Source organism: Pinus tabuliformis, chromosome 8 (assembly GCF_031772625.1).
Source record: "Pinus tabuliformis cultivar Carrire ecotype Pingquan chromosome 8, CPIR1, whole genome shotgun sequence".
In the NCBI taxonomy this organism is placed as follows: Eukaryota; Viridiplantae; Streptophyta; class Pinopsida; order Pinales; family Pinaceae; genus Pinus; species Pinus tabuliformis.
This window is the reverse complement of record NC_142294.1, coordinates 568,453,394-568,479,280: the sequence shown is the minus strand read 5'-3', so window position 1 is coordinate 568,479,280 and position 25,887 is coordinate 568,453,394. Positions and strand designations below refer to the sequence as shown.

At 41.5% G+C, this 25,887-nt stretch overlaps 1 protein-coding gene across 5 annotated transcripts in view; it reads left to right on the top strand.

Annotated features, from left to right (window-relative positions):
• LOC149236731 (SPX domain-containing membrane protein OsI_17046-like) overlaps window positions 1-25,887 on the top strand; it is a 396,789-nt gene that overhangs the window by 127,111 nt on the left and 243,791 nt on the right. For all 5 annotated transcript variants that reach the window (XM_089372475.1, XM_089372472.1, XM_089372474.1 and 2 more), the window contains one exon: window positions 1,478-1,537. In XM_089372475.1, the coding sequence (XP_089228601.1) occupies window positions 1,529-1,537 (9 nt within the window). In that variant the 5' untranslated portion in view covers window positions 1,478-1,528. The remainder of the gene's footprint in view (window positions 1-1,477; window positions 1,538-25,887) is intronic.

Genomic DNA, 25,887 nt, shown 5'->3' with positions numbered 1-25,887 from the left:
CTAAAGAAAAATCTAGCATTGTAGGTTGTCTTGCATGCCCTACAAGGGCAATTGATGTCACTGTAATGTACTGCTGTTTAAACTTTATACACATCTAACAGCCCTGAAACCTGTTTACTTGAGTTAGCCCTAGTGTGTATTAGAAACCCTTGTTCTTTTCTTGTTGGATATCATGTGTAGAGTTTTTCTTAGGTTGTTGTATACCATTGTATGCCCTATTATTGAATATCATTCAAACCCTAACTTATAGCAGCCTTGTCATTGATCTAACCTTTAGGGAGCTTGAACCCTAGCTTTGAATACCTTGGTCATCTTTGGCTCAGCCAAGCCCTCTATCTATACTTAGACCTTCAAAATGAGTCACCTTGAGCCCTAGTGTTAGAATACCTTACAGGCGGCATAGGGGAGCCACCCTTGTGGTTGAAATCCCACTAAACAACAAGAGGAAGTTTGTTGAGGTGACAGTGACAATCCTTCGTCATTGTTGCCATAAGGTCTGACTCCTTGCCTAGTGAGTCCTTTCATTAGACTTGCTAAATTTTATAGCAACAAGGCCTAATAAACCTCTAACTTCATAGATGTTTAAAGTTAAACCCTTTCCATTCTTCTTTTGTTTCGATGCTTTTGTAGTCAATAGAAGTACCCTTTTTTAGTACAGTAGTATATTATGTGTAAATATCACCTTGTGAATACCATGTGCCTTGCTTCTCACATTACACTCAAAATCAAATCATGTTAACTTTAATGGGGTGATAAAATAATGTGACCTTGATCAACAACAAAGCAAGTTTAAATTTAACAAATCATCATTTATCTATTATCTATCCATCTACTTTCCATTCTTCTTTTGCTTCGATGCTTTTGTAGTCAATAGAAGTACCCTTTTTTAGTACAGTAGTATATTATGTGTAAATATCACCTTGTGAATACCATGTGCCTTGCTTCTCACATTACACTCAAAATCAAATCATGTTAACTTTAATGGGGTGATAAAATAATGTGACCTTGATCAACAACAAAGCAAGTTTAAATTTAACAAATCATCATTTATCTATTATCTATCCATCTACTTCTATATCCATAGACTGATTGAAGATCTTTTCACCAAAATAACATTATCTCAATTAGCATTAGAAGTATGCCATAGTCTGTTTATAACTTTATAGTGCACTTTTTAGTCATGTTCTATAAGTAATTGAGTTACTTATGCATAGGGTTTAGTCACTTATGGAAGGGGATGATTGGTTGGACAATAAAACACATTGCCTACAAAATTTGAGTAATTTTCATTTTATTTGCATATGTGTAGATTTTAGTGTCCTAGTAAATATCCAACATATTGCAATGTATCGAACTTGTATTTTAGTCACCTTTTTTCTTTTGTTTATTGTCCCTTATATTGTCACCAATTGTATATGATTTTGTGCAAATATGAATCTGTTCATTATTTAACAGACTAAAATGTTATAATATGCAGGGAAAAAATGGTTGCATTTGGGAAAAAAATGAAGGATTGGCAATATCCAGAATGGAAAAAGTATGTTTGTTACCTCGTAGGTCAGGTTATATATATATTTTTTCTCCATGCATTTGTTGTTTACTATTGAACAATAACATTATGCCTTCATTTAAAAGTTTTCTTTACTCTCTTCATCTCCCCCTACAAATACATTTTGCTATATGTATATATGTATGTATGCAAATTGTTTTAATTAGTTGGAATTGATTGAATTGATTATGTAGTGTCAATGTGGAATCTTTGGAGATTTTAAATAATTTACATCCATTCGTAGGTCAAAGAGATGCACACATGTTCAAACCGTCATATAAGTCTTTTTAGCTTAACTTGTTCTTAATATGATATAGAGGTAGAGTATGTCTCATGTATGATAAATATGAGGATGCAAATTTGAGGGGATTTAAACGCATCTACCAGGCATTTACAAGTTTTGATGCATGATATATTTGAGGATGTTGTTTTTCATCAAATAAATTGGCTTGGTCTTAGTGGATCTCCATGGGATTTTATATCATTTTCTTGTCCTCCTCATAGTGTATGAGGGACACCTTTTTCAACTAGGTTGATGTCACAATCTTCTTATTCTGAATGGTCTCCCCTATTTTTATAGACTTTGAGGGCTTCACTTGTTTCCCTTCCAGCGCTGGCAATAGTGTGATTGATTATGTCTTAGCCAACCAAGGATTGCTTTCCCCCATCCCCCTATTGCATCTTCATCTGATGTACCTTGGACTACCATCCATTTCAATGAGGGCCTTGCAGACACTTGAACTTCTTTCCTTCACTAACGGTTGTCGCCCCTTCCCTATTTTTCATCCTTCAGTTTGACTTCAGCCAATTAAGAGCTCCTTTCCAATGCCATCTAGGAGGCTACTTTAGACTCCTACCCTCGCACCATTCAATACCACTCTTGTGCTCCCATGCTCAACTTTCATCCCATGAATCATTGGTATGACAAGGAATGTAAGCTCCTACATTGGAAGTTTTGGTCCACTTTCTCTCATGATCCCCTTTTTGTTCCCCATCTTTGGAAACTTTATTGGTGTCCCCTTTATTGGAAAAAGGGAGAGCTTCTTTCCATCAGGAGACATGAACTTTGGGAAGCCATTGTGCATTCACCTAATATCTTTTGACACATCCTTATTTGGATACTTCTTAGGGCTAGAAAGCAAGTAGGTTTCTTTATAGGTTATTAGAACATTGATCAAACCTTCATGCTTGGTCATTGTTGAAGAGGCACATCATCACTCTTTGATAATCCTTTGTTGCCTTGTATACTTTTTAAAGAGCTTGACTATATCATGAGAGAGGCCTTATTTTACGGATTGTTACTATGAAATATCACACTTCTTGTGATAAAGTCCGAAAGCTCAAGTGTGAAACCCACTACAACTTAAAGGGGGGCATTATCACCTCACCAACCTTCTTCTTGCTTATGGGATTGGTAGGGCTTGGTAGTTCCAATATTTTGGCTCAAAAGTTCCTATGCTTCAATCTAAAGGCTAATATCAACTAGTAGAGTCTCAAATAGGTCCTTGAACACACAAAACCAAGGAATTACTAAATGGTCCTTGAGAGTAATCCCTAGCAAAACAATTTTAAAGATTATGAAGAAAACTGGGTGATGGAGGATAGAAGATAAGTGTCTTAGTTTGTCAATAAACACACACACATTGGGGTGGGAGGCAGATGGAGTCAAAGAATAAAAAAATTCTAGGGTTTCTTTCGAGTGATTACTAGATCAAAACAAGCTAGAAAAATAAACTAACTTACCCTAGGGTTTGATATCTAGGGTATCAAATTTTCCGATGATTAATTGAAAGAAAAAGCTATATCTATTCCTCAACTACTTGGAAGAAGGGTTTAGCTCAATAAGGGATAGTGAACAAAATCCCAAGTAAACTAACTTAGCACATGAACACTTATCCCATGGAACATAATACCAAAATAAAAGAAATAAGCTAACTTACTTCACCATGCATCATCCAAGATCCACCATAGACATCCATGAAAAAATATCACATAACATCACAATTTTGTTGGAAATACTGAGAGGGGAGTGAATCAATATTTCTTAGCAATTAGTAACTTATTACTCTTTTCGTATCATTAATTAATCTTTTGCATGAATTTAAAACATAAATAAGCAGTAGATAGTAGACACAAGAATTTTTAGGTGGAAAACCCCCTCCAGGTCAAAAACCACCGAACGCTTCTTTAATAATTTATTAGTACATTAATGCTTCAACTCCAAATGAAAAGGGAAGCCCCAACTCCCTAGTACTCTAGAAAAGTGTTCAATTCTCCAGATCCAACTAGAAGGACGCTCCAACACCCTAGCAAACTCCAGCTTACCCTAACACCACCCTACCACCCTGAAGTGTTTTCAAGATCCAACCTGTAGGTGACTTCAGCCACCTGCCTAGCACCACCCAACCACCCTGAAGAAAGATAATGAACTTGACAACAATTTTGGGCTCTTGTACCAGGGACAATGACCCACCTATAATGAGTATACTTCTGCAAAAATTGTGGGCTCCCATACCAGGGATAATGGACCACTTACAATGATAGACTACTGCAAATAACACTTAAAACCCAGCAATATAATCTTTGCAACTCCAGAGTGTGATGAAAAGCCTTACTCAAAACCCTTGTTTACTGTAGCCAAATGTGCTGATGTTTTTCCTTGTAGATGATGATTTCTTAACAAGTCCCTAATTGTCGGATCATATTGTACACATGCTACTTAATTGCACAGATCAAGGTTGCTCCAATCTTGACAATTGTGGTGATGTCAATGCCTTCTACTTTTGTAGTTATGACTGCAAACTAATGGTGATTCCAATACTTATGTTCCTTTTTAATGAAAACAAAGATTTGTATGCATAATTGTCCAAGAGTTAGATGATAAATGAGACTCAAAGACAACTTGCACACCTATGTTATGTTGTTGTCTTAGTTTAGCCTCCTTTCTAGTCTGATGCTACAAAAAATAACACTTCCTCTTAGAAAGGATTGTGTTCTAGTGTTGCATACCCTGCCACAATACCCAGTCTCCGTACCACCCTCTGTCACGCTACTAATGTTTGGCTTGTTGATTTGGGGTAGCATCGGATGTGCTCTAGCCATGAAAATTGGTGGAGAGGCTAAAGCAAATGAGATCTCAAAGACTCAAAAATGGTTTGGGCAGATTCTACCCGATTAAGGAGATATTAAAATAATTAATATTTTTAATGGAGTTCCTAAGTCTAAATTTAGGAAAAATAAAATATTAATGGGTATTAATATAAAACTGGGTTAGAAGGTTCCAACAGACATGGATCAAGCCAAATCTAATCTTAGTCGTTGATTAGAGATGTAATCTCGACCGTTGAAGGACCAACAGGGAAAGTATAAGAGGAGGCTTGAGGGTCAGTTGGAGGATACACCAGAGTGATCAACCATTCGATTTACTAGAGCGTGGTTTGCTAAGTAAAGTCGAATCAGTGATCAGTTTGCAGCGAGGGGCAGTGAGTACTGGACATAGAGGCAGAGATAGTGCCGGGAGACCAGCGTAGAGGTAGATGCAGAAGCTAGAGTAGGCCACACAGAGGCTAGTTGGGACAGCACAGAGGCCAGAGGGCCTGTGTCATCCACGCAGAGGATAGCAGGAGTGATGCAAAAGGTTGTAAAGGCTGCGCAGTGCCTCAGAGGGCTGATGTAGAGGGTTTTGAGGCTGACGCAGAGGCCAGGAGGGTTGACGCAGTGCTTCAATTGTGCTGGAGAGGGTTTCGTGGGGCAGATTTTTCTGAATATCTGCTTCCGAATAGAGAGGTATTACTGCCAGTTATTTTTCTTTGTCGGGTGAGCCAGTTTGGCACCCAGTTGTACTCAAGGATAGACTGCATAATAAAATAAACCCTCAAAATTGTTGCACCGGTTTTCCCATGTTGGGTTTTTCCGGGGACAAGTTTTACAAAAATAACGGTGTCACTTGTGTGTTTTCTATTCTTTCAGATGTTGATTTGTAGATGGTTGAGTCTGTAGTGTGTTTATTTCGATGTTTATATGTTTAAATAACTTGTTTGTAATTAACAAGTAGGAGTAATAAACCAGAAGAATACAGATAAAATTTCTAACGGTTAGACTTAGAAATTTCAACATGGTATCAGAGCCTAGTTGCAAATCACATGAGAGCTAAAGGCACCAGCTAAAGTAGAGCATTTGCAGCAGAGACAATTGTCTCGAGTGACAGAAGTTGTTCCTTGCATAAAGCGACAGAAGAAGGGTTGACGCAGAGTGACTGCGTCATCAGCCTAAGCCAGAGAGAGGCCATCGCAGAGGCTGAGGAGCACAAAAAAAGGCTCACGCAGAGCCACGCAGAGACTAGGAGGGTTGACTCTGTTGGGTATGGGAGCATTTCAGACAGTGTCGGGATTACGCAGGGCCTAGAGGCTCAGTCCTTAAGTTGCTGGGGCATAGGAAGCTGTGGGTAGTTTGCGAGGGGTGAAGCTGGTGGTGTAAGGACCTGCGGTTCCTTGGCACGCCCACCCAATGTGCGAAGTTGGCTTGTTGGTGAACGAGCAACTTGAACGAAGGAAAATATGCGAAGTGCGAAGTCCTACGACCAATGTGCGAGGAGACACGTTATAATGCGCATGAGGAGAGGACGAGCGAAGAACTTATAGCATGGGAGCATGCTTGGCTAGCCCATGGGCCGACCTACGATTCAAGCAAAGGCCGACATACATTTGGAAGGATTTGCGATGAATTAGGGGCGTTCGAACATGTGGAGAACGAGTTGGCTTGGGTAGCTCGACTCGCCCTTCCACTCATACAAATACAACAATGCGATGGTGGCATTTGATCATTGAACTTTCGATCATCACTCGAGCAAGAAGGAAGTGTGCAGATTAATGGTGAAGCCGCAGCAATAAGGGAAGGCGCAGCAAGGTAATGCGCCCGCTCTTGGGCAAGGCCGCACGGGATAAACGCACAGGTCTTAGTCTTGGGTGAGAACACGGGTAGGAGCGCCCGTCGTTCGGACGAAGGAGCGCGGGTGAGACTTGGTGAAGTCGCCCGACGCGTGCAAACATAAAACGGTGGAAGCTTTGGTGAAGCCATGCGAAGGAGAAACGAGGGTGTCTTGGTGACTTGGTGGAGTCACCCGCCCATCGTGCACAAGGTTCGGTTGAGAAGTGCGGTTGGCAGCTCGTGTGAGGGTGCGCCCGCCCAGCTTGGGCAAGGAACTTTGGTTGGCACACGAAGGTGTGACAAGTTGTAATTTTGGCTAAGTATGAAACTTGGTGTTTCCCAAGTATACTTGTGAAGCTTTGTAAAGTTGAAAGTTGATTAATATAATATATTCGGGCAGACTCATTGTTCAGGGAGTTGCCCCTCCCTTTATACTGTGCAATTGTGTTCTTCATGTATAATTGCTGTTGATAATGAATGTGTATGGGTGTTCATTGGTATAAAGGAAACATAATAATTACTTGGTTGAGAAACACAAACTAAGTAGGACAAGTGGTTAGGCGTAGTCCATGAACATAAGTATTGGTGAAAAGAAAGTGTTCAGTGGTGCCGCACCTCGCCAAGTACGGTTGGAAGACTACTATAGGCCTGGGGGCGTGACAGTTGGTATCAGAGCTAATCAAGGAGCTGATATCCTGGTTAACGGTGAAAAGCTTGACAGGTGGTATTCAGGGTTGAAGAAGCTTGGAAGTTGGTGACAGTGAAGCAGGTACTTGCAGGTGAAGGAAGCTGTTTCACATACAAGTGGAACAAGGGCTGGTTCAGGTTGCAGGAAACTTGGTGAAGCTGTTGGATGGTCGATACTCGATCACAAAGAAGGAAGAAGGAAGCAGAAATGGCATGTGAATCTCGAGTGGTATCGGGTAAATCTAGCCACAATGTGACCGAGGCCTTTATTGAAAAACTACTAGAGAGAGTGGAGGCATTGGAATCTTACTGGACTACAAAGATGGATCTAGTCGTGAAGGAACTAGAGGATCATGTGCAGTTGAGGGAAGAGTTTGATGAACTCCGGACTCGGCATGAGTACACTGATCTTAAGTGTACACAACTTGAGAATGAAGTCAAGGAGATTGGAGAAGCAAGGGACAAGGGTCTGGCAGAGATTGTGAACTTGCAGAAATCTCTTGATGGTGCAAATGATGAGATCGCGGTGTTGAAGAAGGCCGTGAGACATAACTCAGGTGGAGGAGTGTCTCATGTGAAAGTCAAGGAACCGGAATCTTATGATGGTACAAGAAGTGCGAAGACTCTTGGTAACTTTCTATGGGATATGGAGCAATACTTGGAACGCTTGGGTCTATCCGATGATGAGACAAAGGTGAAAGTGGCTGCTCAATTCCTGACAAAAGATGCTAAGATGTGGTGGAGAAGATGGATGGATCAGATTGCCAATGGCAGTGCTGATGACATTACTTCTTGGGATGATATGAAGAAAGCTTTGCAGGCTCATTTCAGTCCTCAGGATGAAACGTGGGAAGCAAGGATGAAGATTAAGTTCATAAAGCAGACAGGGAACCTACAGACATATCAGCGGGAGTTTGCAAGTGTGGTTCTGGAACTTCCTGACATGGCGGAGAGGGACAAGGTGTTCAACTTCATTATTGGATTGAAACCTTGGGCATGCAATGAAGTGAAGAGGCAGAAGATTAAAACACTTGAGGAAGCTTTTGCTGCTGTGGACAGGTTGGTGGAGCAATATGATGAGACTTTTGATGATAGGAAGAAGAAGTTCGATAAGCCGAAAGAGAAGAAGAAAGATGAAGCTTTGAAGTCGGATGAGAAGACGAAGAGGCCATTCAAGTGTTGGATTTGTGCTGAACCACATACGGTGAAGAATTGCCCTTCTAGACCGAAAGTGGCCGCTATTGCACAATCTAATGCGAAGAAAGAACCTTCTGTGGGGATGATGCAGATCCTTGGTGGTGGTGCTGCTACAGAAGTGGTCTCTTGAAAAAATCCTGAAAGGAACAACTTGGAGTATGTTTGGATGAAGATTGGAGGTATGGAGGTACTCACCATGGTAGATAGTGGAGCTACTCATAACTTCATGAGTGAAGATGTTGTGAGAAAATTGGGTTGAAATTTGTACCAGTGAAGGCACAAATGAAGATGGTGAACTCTCCTCCTGATTCGGTACTTGGTATAGCTGAAAGAGTGGACACAACACTAGGTGAGTGGACTGGGAAAGTCGACTTCACTATAGTGCAGATTGATGACTATGAGGCTGTGCTGGGGATGGAATTCTTGAAACAATATGATGCTATGATCGTTCCACATTTGAAGAAGCTGTACATTTACGATGGAAGGGAAGATGTACCCATTGGTGTTCCAACCATTGGAGTGACAAAGCCTGATTGTAAACTGGCAGTGATGCAAATGGAGGATGAGAAGCGCATGGAAGACATGAGTAAGTGGTTGTCTACTGTTGAGGCAAAGCTTACCGAGCAGTCATTGGTTATCAAGACACTTTCTGATAGTATCTTGGATTTGTCAAGAAGGCTAGAAGAAGTTGAGGATGATGATGATGATGAGGAGGTTTATGTGAGGCCGAATGTCCAAGAGGAGGATCGGGTTGCATATCTATAGAGGATGGAGATAGAGAATCCTGACAGATGGATTGAGCTTATTAGTGAGGGTGAGCCTTCAGGCTCTACTCCCTCTACATCTTCTTAGATGACATAGAAGATGGGGCTCATTGTTAGCTGCTCATGGCAGTGAGTCCTTAAAACAGGTTGAGCAGGTATGACAGATGGTGCAGGAATGGTTCGGCATTAAGCATCATGACATGTTGCAGATGGGATGGAGTTTCCATGGACCTGAGCATGGGAGAGATTCTTGGTGAGTCCGGGATGTGGCAGAATCCGAGATAGACTGGTGAAGGCATAAGGACGAACATTCTTATGATTTGAGCGTGACAGTTGGACTGATCACCCGACTAGTTCAAGCCATGGGGGGTAGCAGTGTACCAGAGAGATGTTGACATCAGGCAGCAGGAAGGATGACAGTTCACAGGATGGGACGACACATGATGGAGATGGTGGTTCTACATATGTTGCAGGGATGTTTGCAATATGTGGAGGAGTCGATATCATGGACCAAGGATGAGACAGTTGTTGATGATGATCTTGGTGGATGGATACTAGGATGGGATGTTGTCGAGGACGACAATGATTTAAGGTGGAGGAGGATGTAAGGACCTGCGGTTCCTTGGCACGCCCACCCGATGTGCGAAGTTGGCTTGTTGGTGAATGAGCGACTTGAACGAAGGAAAATATGCGAAGTGCGAAGTCCTATGACTGATGTGCGAGGAGACACGTTATAATGCGCATGAGGAGAGGACGAGCGAAGAACTTATGGCGTGGGAGCATGCTTGGCTAGCCCATGGGCCGACCTATGATTCAAGCAAAGGCCGACATACATATGGAAGGATTTGCGATGAAGTAGGGGCATTTGAACATGTGGAGGACGAGTCGGCTTGGGCAGCTCGACTCGCCCTTCCACTCATACAAATACAACAATGCGATGGTGGCATTTGATCATCGAACTTTCGATCATCACTCGAGCAAGAAGGAAGTGCACAGATTAAAGGTGAAGCCGCAACAATAAGGTAAGGCGCAACAAGGTAATGCGCCCGCTCTTGGGCAAGGCCGCACGGGATAAATGCACAGGTCTTAGTCTTGGGTGAGAATGCGGGTAGGAGCGCCTGTCGTTCGGACGAAGGAACGTAGGTGAGACTTGGTGAAGTCACCCGGTGCGTGCAAACATAAAACGGTGGAAGCTTTGGTGAAGCCATGCGAAGGAGAAACGAGGGTGTCTTGGTGACTTGGTGGAGTCGCCCGCCCATTGTGCACAAGGTTCGGTTGAGAAGTGCGATTGGCAGCTCGTGTGAGGGCGCGCCTGCCCAGCTTGGGCAAGGAACTTTGGTTGGCACACGAAGGTGTGACAAGTTGTAATTTTGGCTAAGTATGAAACTTGGTGTTTCCCAAGTATACTTGTGAAGCTTTGTAAAGTTGAAAGTTGATTAATATAATATATTCGGGTAGACTCATTGTTTAGGGAGTTGCCCCTCCCTTTATACTGTGCAATTGTGTTCTTCATGTATAATTGCTGTTGATAATGAATGTGTATGGGTGTTCATTGGTATAAAGGAAACATAATAATTACTTGGTTGAGAAACACAAACTAAGTAGGACAAGTGGTTAGGCGTAGTCCATGAACGTAAGTATTGGTGAAAAGAAAATGTTCGGTGGTGCTGCACCTCGCCAAGTACGGTTAGAAGACTACCGTAGGCCTGCGGGCGTGACAGGTGGGGTGTTGTGGGTAGAACAATACCTAATAGGGCAAAACCAAGGTAGAGGGAGTCGATACCGAGGCAGATTTCTAGCCAAGGAATCCGGATCAGTGTTGCAGGTGCACAGGAGATCGGAGAGGTGTGACTCGACGGTTGGTAGGTGGATTTCCAGGAGGGAAATCGAGACTCAGAGGGAATTTAGCAGAGAACTTCCACACAGGAAGTAGCGACTCAGAGGGAGTCAAATAGAGAAATTCCAGAGCGAAGTAGAGACTCGGAGGAGCGGAACGAAAGAGCAGAGAGATGGCCATGAATGGGCTGATGGATCAAGACAGGCTGGACGGGGTGTCCAACTTTGTGGTCTGGAAGGCCAGGATCCTGTCCATTCTATATTGACATCGCATCAAGGCCTTCGCCTTGAGAACAGTGGCTATCCTAGTTGACCCAGTTGATAATGAGAAGTACGAGAAGGCAATGGCCAAGGCGAAATGCATCATCCTTGATGGGGTCAAGGATCATGTGGTCCAACATATTGCCGAGAAGGAGACGACAAAGGAAATGTGGGACACCTTGAAGATGTTGTACCAGCATACTTTCATGCGGAGGATGTTGGGTCGGGAGGCCTAGCATCAGCATAGGTACCGGTGTCATATAATCGGGGTGATGCTCAGTGTGGAGTATTACTAGAGCACAGTCCTCGCTAAGAGGGAGTGTTGATTTGGGGTAGCATCAGATGTGCTCTAGCCATAAAAATTGGTGGAGAGGCTAAAGCATAAGAGATCTCCAAGTCCCAGAAATGGTTTGGGCAGATTCTACTTGGTTAAGGAGATATTAAAATAATTAATATCTTTAATGGAGTTCCTAAGTCTAAACGTACGAAAAATAAAATATTAATGGGTATTGATATAAAACTGGGTTAGAAGGTTCCAAAAGACATCAATCAAGCCAAATCTAATCTTAGTTGTTGATTAGAGATGTAATCTCTACCGTTGAAGGACCAACATGAAAAGTATAAGAGGAGGCATGAGAGTCAGTTGGAGGATACACCAGAGTGATCAGTGATTCGATTTACTAGAGCAGGGTTTGCTAAATAAAATCGAAACAGTGATCAGTTTGTAGTGAGGGGCAGTGAGTACTGGACAAAGAGGCAAAGATAGTGTCGGGAGACCAGCGCGGAGGCAGAGAGGCAAACGCAGAACCAGAGCAGGCCACGTAGAGGCTAGTTGGGACAGCGCAGAGGCAGAGAGGCAGACACAGAACCAGAGTAGGCCATGCAGAGGCCAGTTGGGACAACGCAGAGGTTAGAGGGCCTGTGTTATCCATGCAGAGGGTAGCAGGAGTGACGTAGAAGGCCGTAGAGGCTACACAGTGCCTCAGAGGGCTGATGTAGTGCTTTAGTTGTGCTGGAGAGGGTTTCGAGGGGCAAATTTTCTGAATATCTGCTTCCGAATAGAGAGGTATTACTGCCGGTTATTTTTCTATGTCGAGTGAGCCAGTTTGGCACCCAGTTGTACTCAAGGATAGACTGCATAATAAAATAAACCCTCAGAATTGTTGCACCGGTTTTCCCAAGTTGGGTTTTTTCAGGGACGAGTTGTCCAAAAATAACGATGTCACTTGTGTGTTTGCTATTTCTTTCAGCTGTTGATCTGTAGATGGTTGAGTATGTTTTGTGTTTATTTCGATGTTTATATGTTTAAATAGCTTGTTTGTAATTAACAAGTAGGAGAAATAAACCAGAAGAATACAGATAAAATTTCTAATGGTTAGACTTAGAAATTTCAACATGGCCCTACTTCCCACCAGCCATTGCGCAACTCTGATGTTGCATTTGTGCTGCTGCTGACATTGCCATACTGCTGCCAACTCTGCATCTGCACTGCAACTCCTTCTCACCCGTTGTTACTTCAACTGCAACTACTGCAACAAAGAAGCATCCAAAATACTGAATCAACTGTGTTCAGTATGATGCATCTCTCTCCCGAGTCCTGACTACTACTAGCTGCTGCACTGTCCAATGAAGTATTTGTGTTGCTGCTGACTTTGCACTGAGCCACCTGCTCTGCTGTCAACACTGCACTGCTCTCTTGAGCATCTGACTGCTACTAGTCTGCAAATGTCACTCGGGAATCCGATTGCATCTTCGACACTGATCCATCCTGCTACTGGATACTGTGGGCTCCCGTAGCCAGGTGATGATCCATGAGGTGGACTCCTCAAGGATCCTGCCCAAATTGGTACCTCTTTGGGGCTACAACACCAAATCACTTCATCTCACTCCTAGAGGTATATCTGTGAACATCGCGAAATATTTCTCCAACCTGGAGAACAACTTGTCGATCTCGGCATACGATCCCTGTTGGTCCTTCTTCTCCTACTTGTCCTTATTCTTGAGAGGACATTGTGTACTATAGTGACCAAGCTCACCACATCTAAAGCACTTGACCTTTGACAGGTCCTTCTTCTTTTTTTGCTCCCCCTGCCCCTGATTGGGACCCTTGGATACTAAGGCCACATTCTTCTCCTCCTTCACACCCTTCGATCCGCTACTACTGTTGCCACTGATGGATCTCTTTAGCAGAGCTCAACTCAACTCTTCTTGCTGCAAGTCAGACCACATCTTGTCCTATTCTGGTAGATGGTCTCTACCTAATATACTTTGGACGAAGACATGCCAATCCTCCAAGACATTGTTCAGTGCCAACCATACTAGCTTTGATGGTTGAGGTACCGCCCCAACAATTGCAAGTTGATCTTGGACCTCCTGAATCCTGGTGAGGAAGGGATCTATGCCTTCCCTTTTCTGCATCTTGATGCATCTCATATTTTTTTCCAAGAACATCTTCCGTTGCTCGGAAGTTCCTTGATATAGATGGGTGAGAGCATCCCACATCTCTTTGGCAGTATTCTTGCCAGATATATGTGACACTATATGATCTTGAACTCCATCCAGGATCAACCGCTTCGCCTTTGTCATTTCCTTCGTGTATTCTTTCAACTGATCCGCATCTTGGGGAACTACCACAACATTGTCTATATAGAGCTTCAGGCCATATTCATCTAACAAGAAGGACATCGTGGCCTTCTAGATGACATAGTTGGAGGAACTCTCCAACCTATCCTGATCTCTAAGCCCAACTGTGTCCATCTCTGATCTGATCTAGAAACTCCCTCTTCCTCTGCTCGACTGCTATGCTATTGACACTCCCTCTTGGACTGTGCAGTTCTGCTAGTTGCTACTGCCACCTGCAACTGGGAATATTAGATTTCTTGTCTAAAAACCCTTTGAGATAAATCTCCTTGTATGTGTGCAATTTCTCTTCCATCCGATGTTGATTCTGTGACTACAAATTATTGCGAAACCCTTTTGCGTCTAACCAGAAATATTGAATTACTCAATCTGGAAAGTCGAATTTTTTTGCCACTCTGCACTGAAAAATCGAACTTCCCCTAAGCAACTTGGCCTACCTAGCCAGGCACTGCGCAACACCATAAAATTTCGGCATGTTGCTCCCTCTAAAAAACAAAATTTTCTTCTACCATCTTTGAGCTTCCCGATTGATCAATTACGCTCTGATACCATGTGAAAATTTCAGCGGTACGAAGTTATTCGACAACTCAGAAAATTTTGCTACGAAATTTTATTACGACAACTGGAAATTATTCTTCTAATTGTAAATTAATTAACAATATGTTTTCCCATACAAACAACGAATAATTCACTACTGCAAACTTCACAAATAAAAATTTTGCAAAAGAAAATAATGCTGGAAACTGAGAAAATCTAGCGCACATAAAATTTACACAGTAATTTTTGGACAAATGTCCCCGGAAAAACCCAACTTAGGAAAACCGGTGCAACAACTGAGGGTTTTTATTATTATGCAGCAATGAGAAATTATGAGTACAATTTGAATGCTGAAATCTGGCAATCTTACAGAGAAATAACTGGCAAAACTATCTTGAGGGAAATTACCCTCACTCCAAGCAATCTCGGCTTTCGATTGCTACTTAAAAGCAAGCCGTCCAACTGGGCCTGTGCAGGCTCTACGTCACTCTGAAGCTGCCTGCCACGCATGTTGCCCAAATCGTTTGCTAATCAAGCCGTCCTGCCTACTGCTGACTGGGAAAACGTCTCTCCAGCACTCTGGAACCTCTGCCCGACCTCTGGAACTGAAAACGTTTGTCCTCTTCAGCAAATTGAACTTCCTTCTGAGGCTTCTACGCTAGGACTGTGCATCCTCCTAGAGAAACTTCAACCTCTCTGCAACTGCACTCGTTGGATCTGAAATCTTCCTCTAGCCTCATTGCCCCTGCCCCTCTCTGTCTCTCCTTCAATCTCTAGATTTCCGACAAGTGCTGCTACTCTCTGGAAATTGATCTGCCAAGGAAATCGAACTGCTCAAGTGTGTTCTCCAAGTGCCTATCGACTTCTTATAATCCTCTGTTGGAGCACCAATTGTAGGAATTTACAGGGTAAGTTCCTCAGAAAGAACACCAAAAGGACACCGCTCACAACCAGATCACAGATCAATACACCAGTATTTTTGACGTGGTTAAAACCCTCAAAGAGGGAAACAGTCCACGGCCTGCGCCAACGTGGCTACTACAGGCAATTTATTAATCAAAGAATGAAAATTTACATAAGCTTCTCTCATGCACGGATTACCCGAACAATGACCCTCCATGCGCTTTAAATAGAACTCATGGACCAATCGGGTGTCAAGCCACGGATCAAGTGTCGGTAATACCGAGGAGAGAATGAACCGTCAGATCACTACATATCGTGACCGTCAGATTGTAAGTTACAAAATGTACAACGGTAAAGAAACACACTTTACCTAACTCTAAACTAGACCAAGTTGTACTTAACTATTTCCTATGTGTCGGAATATCCTAACATCCCCCCTTAAGAACAACTTGGGATAGGATTGAAGGATTTACAAATATGACACAATAGGAGAAGGAAGGAGGCACTAGAGCCTATCCCCCCTTAGTGACAACTTCCTGAACTCCAAGCATATATCGAAGTTTAGTGAACTTCGCCTCTGTGAGAGCCTTTGTGAAGATGTCTGCAACCTGATCATCTGTTGAACAATATTGCACTTCAAGAACATGGTCATGAATGAGCTTTCTGATGAAGTGCATGTGTAGTTCAATGTGTTTGCTGCGCTGATGCTGGACTGGATCTTTGCATAGCTGAATGGCACTTTGATTATCACACCAAAGTGTGGTTGGATGCTGCTGCTCAAAGCCAAACTCTGATAGGATCTGACGAAGCCACAAGGCTTCCTTACTAGCTTCCACGGCACCACGATACTCTGCTTCTGCTGACGAAAGAGAAATGGCAGCCTGTTTCTTACAAGCCCATGTAATAGGTCCTGAACCAAGAGTGAAGACATAACCGGCAGTAGACTTTCGATCATCAGGGTCACCAGCCCAATCAGAATCAGTGAAACCAACTAATAGAGGAGCTGCTTTGGCACTGTAATGAATCCCAAACTGTACTGTACCTCGAACATAACGAAGTATTCTTTTAGCTGCTTTCCAATGACTTTCACGGGGGTTTTGCATAAAACGAGCAACAAGGCCAACAACAAAGGAAAGGTCAGGACGAGTATGGGTTAAATACAAGAGTTTTCCTACAAGTTGACGGTATAAGGTAGCATCAACTTCAGGAGAAGTACAAGAGACTGAAAGTTTGACTCCAGACTGAAAGGGAGAAGGGGCTGGCTTACAGTCTTCCATGTGAAAATGACGAAGAATATCACAAGCATACTTGGACTGGGAAAGGAAAATACCCTCCTTGGATTGCAAGACTTGAAGACCGAGAAAATAGTGTAAGTGTCCTAAGTCTGTCATTTCAAATTTCTTTTTAAGGCTAGACTTCACATGGTTTATAAGGTTGGGATCACTACCAGTAAGAATAAGATCATCAACATAAAGAACAAGGATGATAAGAGAGTTGCCCACTTTCTTGGTGTAGACAGTATTGTCAGAATAACACCTAGAAAAGCCAGATTCTAAAAGAAAGCTATCCATTTTGGCATACCAAGCCCGAGGAGCTTGCTTGAGACCATAAAGGGATTTCTTAAGTCGACAAACAAGGCTGGAGTCTGTTTGTATGAAGCCAATGGGTTGTTCCATATAGATTTCTTCCTGCAAGTCCCCATGCAAGAAGGCAGATTTAACATCCATCTGATGGACTTCCCATTTTAAAGAGGCAGCAAGGGAAAGAACAAGGCGGATAGAGTTCATTTTGGCAACAGGGGAGAAGGTTTCAGTGTAGTCAATGCCTTCAACCTGTGAAAAGCCCTTAGCAACAAGACGAGCTTTATGTTTATCAACTTTCCCATCTGGTCCATACTTGGTTCTGTAAACCCATTTACATCTAACAAGTTTGCGTCCCTTTGGTAGAGGAACAAGATCCCATGTATCATTTGCCAACAATGAATGATATTCTTCATTCATAGCTGCTTCCCAATGTGGATGGCCTGAAGCTTCTGCAAAAGTGTCAGGATCATGATTTACTGGAGCTTGAGCCAGTAAAGAAGAGGCTCTTTCAAACTGAGAACGTGTACGTCGCTGATCTGTAGGATCACCGGCAAGATCACCTGCTGCATCCCGAGTAGCACGGACCCATCTTGGAAGTTGAGGATCCTGAGAAGGTGGGGGAGGATTATCATCCTCACTTTCATCATCTGAAGAAGAAATGTTTTCAAAAGTAGAAGAGATAGGAAGAGGTGGCACATCCGCCGGACTAGGCTCGCAGGCCGATTTATTTTCATCAAATTTTACATCTCTTCTAATGATAACATTTTTGGACTTAAATGGAATAAGTCTATAACCTTTTACATCTTCAGAATATCCAACAAAAGTACATTTCTCACTCTTAGGTTCTAAAGCTTTATGCTTTTCATCTGGAATATGGGCCCATGCTTCACTTCCAAAAACACGAAAGTGACTTACATCTGGTTTAATGGAACTCCAAGCTTCTTCTGGAGTGATATTCTCTAGAACCTTAGTAGGAGTGCGATTGATTATATAATTTGCACAATTAATTGCTTCGGCCCAAAAACTAAGACTGAGTCCTTTAGATTGCAGCATACAATTAGCCATTTCCTTTAAGGTGCGATTTTTTCTTTCAGCTACACCATTTTGTTGTGGAGTGTATGGAACAGTATGTTGCATTTGAATTCCATTTTCGGTGCAAAAGTTGATGAATGTGTTTTTAACATATTCTCCACCATTATCAGTTCTTAGCTTAAGAATTTGATGTCCAGATTGTTTTTCAACAAAGGCTTTGAAGGCCAAAAATGTGTTAAATACTTCGCTCTTGAGTTTTAAGAAGTATACCCAAGTGCGTCTGGAGAAATCATCAATGAAAGTTAAGAAATACTTGCAGCCAGAGAATGAAGCAACAGGAAGAGGACCACATAAATCACTGTGCACAAGCTGTAAAGGGGCTGAGGCGTGCCAAGAGGCACGTTTGTCAAAACTGTCCCGATGATGTTTTCCGAGTACACATCCGGAACAAACACCATCTCTGCAAGATACCATAGGAAGACCTGTCACCATATTTTCTTTACATAGATGCTGAAGGGAGCGATAGTTTAAGTGACCAAATCGCTCATGCCAAAGTTTGCTCACTTCATCATTATGAGCAACAAATACTGAGGGAAGATTTGATGACCCAAAGTTGTGAAACTTATACAACCTTGTGGAATCATCAGCAATACCAGTAGCTAGAATCTGTTTAGGATCTCTTAGATCCTTGATTACAACATCATGAGGTGAAAATTCAACAATTTTACCTTCACCTGAATGAGTTATCTGATATACAGATAGAAGGTTGCAGGATAAGGTTGGAACACATAATACATCATTAAACTGACCATTGTCTAGATGAACAGTTCCAGTCCCTACAACATTAAGAGATCTATCATCACCAACATATATATTTTTGGTGTTACAATCATTTAAAGAAGAAAACATGGCTTGGTTTTTGGCCATGTGATAAGAGGCTCCAGAATCAATGAGCCACTCATGAGAAGGAGAGGAAGAAGATACATTTAATGCATAACCAGACTGAGATGATTGACAACGACATGCAGAAAGTGCCATTCTGGAAGTTGAAGTTGAAGTAGGCTCCACATGGATGTTATGTTTCTTCATTGCGGCTTCCAAGGCTTCCATCTTCTTAAAGCATTTAGATTCTAAGTGGCCATCTCGATTACAAAAGTTACAATGTCTATCAGTCTTCTTCCATTTGTTTTTATTGGTCTTATCATTTTGCTGAAATGATCTTTCATTTTGAGGCTGAGTTGGTTTAGGACCATTCTTTTGAGGATATGACTTCTTAGGATTCTTTGAATTTGGTTGCTGCTGGGCGGCTAACGCTTTCGTGGAAGAGTTTCCAAGATTAAGAAGACCAAGGTGTAAGAGTTTTTCTTGTTCTCTTATTAAGGAATCACAAAAGGAGTCAAAGGAAGGGGCCTTGTAGTCTTTTCCTTGACAAATGAAAGCTTCCCTTGTAGAATGGAAAGTGGAAACAAATACAGAGTAGGCTGGTCCCAACTTAGTAAGGATGGAATAAATAAGGTTACCATCTTCTTTCTTAACCTTAACACCTTCCAAGAGATATCTAAGGGTCTTGAATTTGGACAAGAAATCTTCAATGCAAGAAAAATTATTAGGATCCAAAGTAAGCAACTCATTTTCAAGTTGATGGGCTCTAATTTCATTTTTAATCCCAAAAACTTTAGCGATTTTTTCCAATGCTTCATGAGGAGTCTCAAGTTCTGCAATATGGAATCTAAGATCAGGAGAAATAGACATCCCTATCAAACCACGTGCTTGATCTTGTCTATTTTCCCATTTTGCAGCCTTGTCTTCATCTTTTGGTTTCTTCTCTTGGTCTGTGGCTATTCTGTAGAGACCTTTACTTCTAAGTAAATCTTCCATGTAGGCTATCCATTGGAAGTAGTTAGTGCTGTCAAGAATGACTTGGCATGGACTTTCCATTTTTTTTAAAAAAACTGAAGCTGAAGATGCTGAAAGTAAGTGTTCCAATGGATAGATCTCGAAAAATTAGGCTGTTTTAAAAAAAACGGCTCTGAAAAAGGCTTCCGGATGAAGAAGTTATGGCTTTTTGAAAAAAAATTGTTGAAGTTGCCGACAAAGTGCGCGAATGTGCGGGAATGAAAAAAATCCGCCCCCACAAAATGGAGACTTGAACCCAAGACCTCTACTCTCTTAAAATAGCTTTGAACCAATTGATCTATACAAAAAATTTGAGAGAGAGAGAGAGAGAGAGAGGGGGGGGGGGGCTCGGTTTGCGTGCTTGCCTTGAGAAAGCTCTTTTTCCCTACAAAACACAAAACACAAAACCCAACACGAATATGCAAAGAAAAACGAACCTTGCGGCTCGAAGTTAGCTTTAGCCAAAAAACTAGATATTTTTAAAAAAAATCTCAAAGTTAGCTTTAGCCGAAAAACTAAATATTTTTCTCAATGTTTCTGATTTTCCGAGATCACACTAAGGTGCAGGGAAAAGAGCATACGCATGAGAAAAATCCTTCCTTTCTGTTTCTGATTTGCCCAGATCGCACAGAGTCGCAGGGCAAAGAGCATACGCAGAAATGAAAGGTATAGATCCGGTTAAAAAAAAGGGTAAATAAACCGAAACCGAAATAAGCAGAGAGAAAATAACAGTAAACTGCAAAAACACTGTATACCTCCCGATCTGAAAAATGACGCAGCTAGGGCTACTGGAAACCTTTTCGCGTGAAACGAAAGGGGTTCCTCACTGGAACAGATGCTCCGAACGCAACAGAGCAGTCCTCTCGGCCCGAAAGCAGTCAGAAACAGCAGATCTAGGAAACGACAGCCACATGCAATTCTACCGGCTTCAGATTTGGATCACCAATGGACGCGACCCTCAAATAGCTCTGATACCATGTAGGAATTTACAGGGTAAGTTCCTTAGAAAGAACACCAAAAGGACACCGCTCACAACCAGATCACAGATCAATACACCAGTATTTTTGACGTGGTTAAAACCCTCAAAGAGGGAAACAGTCCACGGCCTGCGCCAACGTGGCTATTACAGGCAATTTATTAATCAAAGAATGAAAATTTACATAAGCTTCTCTCATGCATGGATTATCCGAACAATGACCCTCCATGCGCTTTAAATAGAACTCATCGACCAATCGGGTGTCAAGCCACGGATCAAGTGTCGGTAATACCGAAGAGAGAATGAACCGTCGGATCACTACATATCGTGACCATCAGATTGTAAGTTACAATATGTACAACGGTAAAGAAACACACTTTACCTAACTCTATACCTAACTCTAAACTAGACCAAGTTGTACTTAACTATTTCCTATGTGTCGGAATATCCTAACACCAATGACCAAGATTAGAACTTCATCAAGGGCCTAGATTAATTCTCTGTCGATCCGTGTGAGTTTCTAGAGAATTCTCACATTGACTTAATTAATTCTGATTAATTAACCAATTTTTCTAAGTTTAGACTTAGGAAACATTAAAAAATAGGTTAGTAATCTAATTAAGCCATCTCTAGATGGAACTTCTAGAAATGATCTTTGGATTATGGAATTCTCATGTTTTCTATCCCCTCCACTAAGTTTGGTGATTAGAACACATCTGATGCTACAAAAACTAACAATTGTCACTCTATCCCCGCCCTCTCCGTTCTAGCTGTCTCCCAACAACAGGGTATGGGGGGTAGTCCCTATGAAATGTGTGGATGAGAGACTTGTCGGGAACCGACTAGTCTGGGAGACACAACTGAATGGCCTAGCAAATTGGTAAATGATGATTTAGCAAGCTTAATTATTAGCACAATTAGATTAAATTATTTGAGAGACCAGTGCCTTATGGAGTCAAAATTACTTGCTTAATATAAATGGGTTACCAAGTTACCAGATGAACAATTGCTGCTTAGGATGCACACTATCCTATATGAAATGCGACACCTAGATCTATGTGAAGTGCAAAGTCTTGGTTAACTTTAAGTTAAATGCCTACCTGAGTCCTTTCTCTCAGCTATTTCGAATCTAGTCTCTAGTGTAGGTTGCGGAGACAAGCCCAGGGAAACATAGCAAAGGCTATATTAAAGATACCTCCCATGGAATTCTAACCACCCAATGCCTCCAACGCTGTAGAGACTGTGGCTCTGACGACTGCAAGGTCATCGTGTTAACCACAAGATAGGGTTTAGATTTTGCAAACTAGGTGAACCAAGCTTATGTTGGAAATACTGAGAGGGGAGGTGAATTAGTATTCCTTAGCAATTAGCACTTTTAAATCTTTTCAGAGCATTAGTTAATCTTCAATTACTATTAACGTTTATGCAGTAAGAACTATAAATAAAAGAACATAGTAGGCACAAAAAATTTAGGTGGAAAATCCCCTCTGAGTCAAAAACCACCGAACGCTTTTCTAATAAATTCTTTAATCTTCAGCCCCAATTGAAATGAAAGCAACAACTTCCTAGAATTATAGAAAAACATACTTCTCCAGCTCCCATTGGAAGGACGCCCCACTGCCCTGGTTTCTTCAGTAATCCACTGAATGGATGCCCCAACACCCTAGACCAACCTACCACCCTGAAGTGTTCACAGGATCCAACCTGTAGGCAACTTCATGCACCTTCCTAGCACCTCCCTGCCACCCTATAAAGACAAAAGTAAATACAAAAGTGTGGACTCCCGTACCAGGGACAATGATCCATGTTATAATGATATTACAATGATTTTCTTGTACTTGACCAATTACCCAATCACTCTATGACCTGCAACTCAACCATGACATCATCCCAACAGTGACTCCTATACCTCCCAACACTGCCTCTTTGACTTTAGGAAAATTGCCTCTTTTACAATCTTTTCAATGGTGACTCTTTTACAACTTTACAATGATGACTCTTTTACAGATGACTCTTGGCCTTGATACTAATTCACAATATGCAGATGGTTGTCATGTCTTCAAAGGATGTCGCGCTGCAATGCTTCCTTTAATTTGATACTTCAGCTCTTGAATGCTTGCTTGATGCTGTGCTTGAATCTATGCTAAATTTGCCTAGCGAAACCAAACCCAAAACAAAACAAAATACCCTTCAACTTACCTCTGCCTACAAAACACATGTAAGTGCATAATAATGAATAAATACAAATTAAAATTACATTCATACTTGAAGTGTTCTTGTCAATTTTGTTGTTGACTTGTTGCAGCAGTAGACAAAGACACCCACTCTTGATATAGGCATGGACTCTATGCAAGACTATATCCAAAACTGACCTAAAGATATATACAATAGAAATTGATGACAAACCCTAAACTTGTGATGAACCAAGTTCTAAGTACAACAATAGAGACCATTTTATCAACTATGACAAGACAAGTAACATGAACTTACAACATCATATAGATTTAGCAAATTTGGTGTAGCATAAAATGTGTAGTATCAAGAATAGGACATCCGAAAAACTGATTGTGACATATAGATACATAGAGATATAACGGAGACATTGTATATACTTACGTTGTCCTGCAAAAACATATGTCAGAGATGATACTTAAAGTTCAAATATAAACACTAATCATACATACCTTGCTGGAGGAGACTTACCCTTGACTTTTGATGTGTGGTCCTTACTATAGTGATCCTTGAATGCATGCTTTTTCTTTCCTTCTAGGAGCTCGATATTGAATCTGTTGTATCTATGTAATTTCGGATCTCCAAGGCCTGAAATTTCTTCCTGTGGTAGCCCTCTGAGTCCTCTTTCCAACCCCATAGGTCTGATCAAGATTGGATTCTTCAAGAAAGAGTTATGCTTAATCTCCCATGATGACTTGATTATAGACTTGTTCAGTAGAGCTAACTTGTACAAAGTGCCACGTGTCACTGGTGCGACCTTTAGCCTTGAAAACGCTGCTCAACAAACTACAGTCCGTTTTCTTTTTGTGACTATTTACGAAATTTGAATCCAATGGTCAGAGAGAAAGTTATGATGATTTTCCCAACGTCACTTGTTTGACATGGAATTCGGGAGCCTGCAAAAACCCTAAATTCCTCAGATCATATCTCCGAAAATATAGTGAACCAAGATCTGAAATTCAGTCACGAGGTTCATCAAGATTTCGGCTCAAATGGGTTTTAATTTCAGCTTTTGAAGCTTCGCAGAAAAAAATTTATAGCGAAAATTCCACGATGACCTGTTTGAAGCCACAAAATCCCTACTAGAGGAGGATATGAGGGTCACTATTTATATGAATGTCTTGAGTTGAGAGGGTCCTCAACAAGTGAATGTTGCAGGGATTTTGGGGGCCATTTTTTTTATTCATTATTGACTATTCAATGACCACAACCTGTTACATAGTAATTTGTCACTGCCTTCACCCCAGTCCTTCCACTGTGTCATGGGTCCAAGTCGAACATGCTCATATTGAACAAATGCTCTCTTGTGCTGCCAAATGACCCACTTTTCCTAAGTTATCTACATCATTGCGACTGTGGACTTAATATATGCGCTAAAGGGCGTTCATGAATAGTCTAGCCGCGCTGCCAGCGCGGAAGTACATCTGATTCCCGTGATGGTCTGATTTCATGCTCCAGCGCGAGGTTACTTATTATCTTTAGCGATGATCTGACTAGCTACATTGCTCACTTGCGATGTCAGCGCTAAAGCTCAGTTATGCACCCGCGATGATCCAGATTGGGCAAATTTGTTCCAACAGTTGGCCTTTTGGATGACTCTCTAGACCTGGTTGTTGGGTCAGTTTGAGTCGCCTTTCCACATCTGGGATGGTGGTTCCACCTCTTGTGCAACCTCCCTTGAGGATAAGCTCCCTCTCCCTCATTTCATGGAGGCTCCTCCTCCTATAAAATCACTCACCATTGCTATGATCTGCTAGTTTTTGATGGTTGGCTAGTTGGTAAATTCTTGGATTGAGCAGTGCTATTAGTGTAGTTGGTGTGAGTGTGACAAGTGTGGGATTGTTGATAGTTTGTGGAAGGTTGTGAAGTGCCCTTAACTTTGTGTAAAACTTATGAGTGAGAGAGAGAATCTTGTATGTTGGGAGATCCATCTTCAAAGAGTGAATGCTTGAGGAACATGCTGGCTGGATCCCTCTGAGAAGGCTTGCGACGTCAAGACTTTGGTTGTAAGCTTGCTCTTATTTCATTATTAATACAATCAATGATGTTTTCCTATGTCTTGTATGTAATTTACTTGTGAGAATAGAAATTTATTGGATGACTTAGTAATCCGTTGATGGTACTGGTGGGCAATGGCCTAGTTGTAATGATAGTAATTTTTTTATTATAATAGATGTCCCATCTTAGGCCTATCATATAGGTCTTTTGCTTCTCTATATTTTTTTTGGTAATAGAGAAACATATGCTATGATCATATCTAGTTAGTCGGCATTATCCAACTGGATAAGTTGGTTACTCCTCATTAAGTCTCTATGAGCTTGGAATACAATGCAAAAAGTAAAGTTTGAAGAGCCATGCTTCTCTATCTCATGTCATCTTATGCCCATAGTTTTTAAAGTTCTCCAAAGCGTGACTATATTACTATCTTTTATTAACTCAAACATACTACTTGCTAACTTTGGATGTGTTCACAAAAGAACATAAATATATAGAAATGGGACATATTACACAAGTTATAACTTTAGTTTGTCTTTGGTTAGACAAGATGGTTATTGCTCTAAGAAGGCACACTAGTATTACATGAAAGATAACCGTGTCCAAATCAACATACTTTTGAAACAACATATGTCAAATTTGTTCTATTCCATAATTGGAAACTAATGGAGTAACATTTCTCGTGAAAGATATGATCCATCAATTACTTGCTTTATTGATTTTTATGGTAAACTTTTGTAGATACTTCACACTCTCTTTCTTGTTTGTTTTTGAACGTGCTACTAATATTAAACAATTTCTTTAAAATTAGACAAAGCTATGGTTGTTTTCTCGAGGCTCTTATCAGAAAAACGTCCTAATTTTTGTTTACAT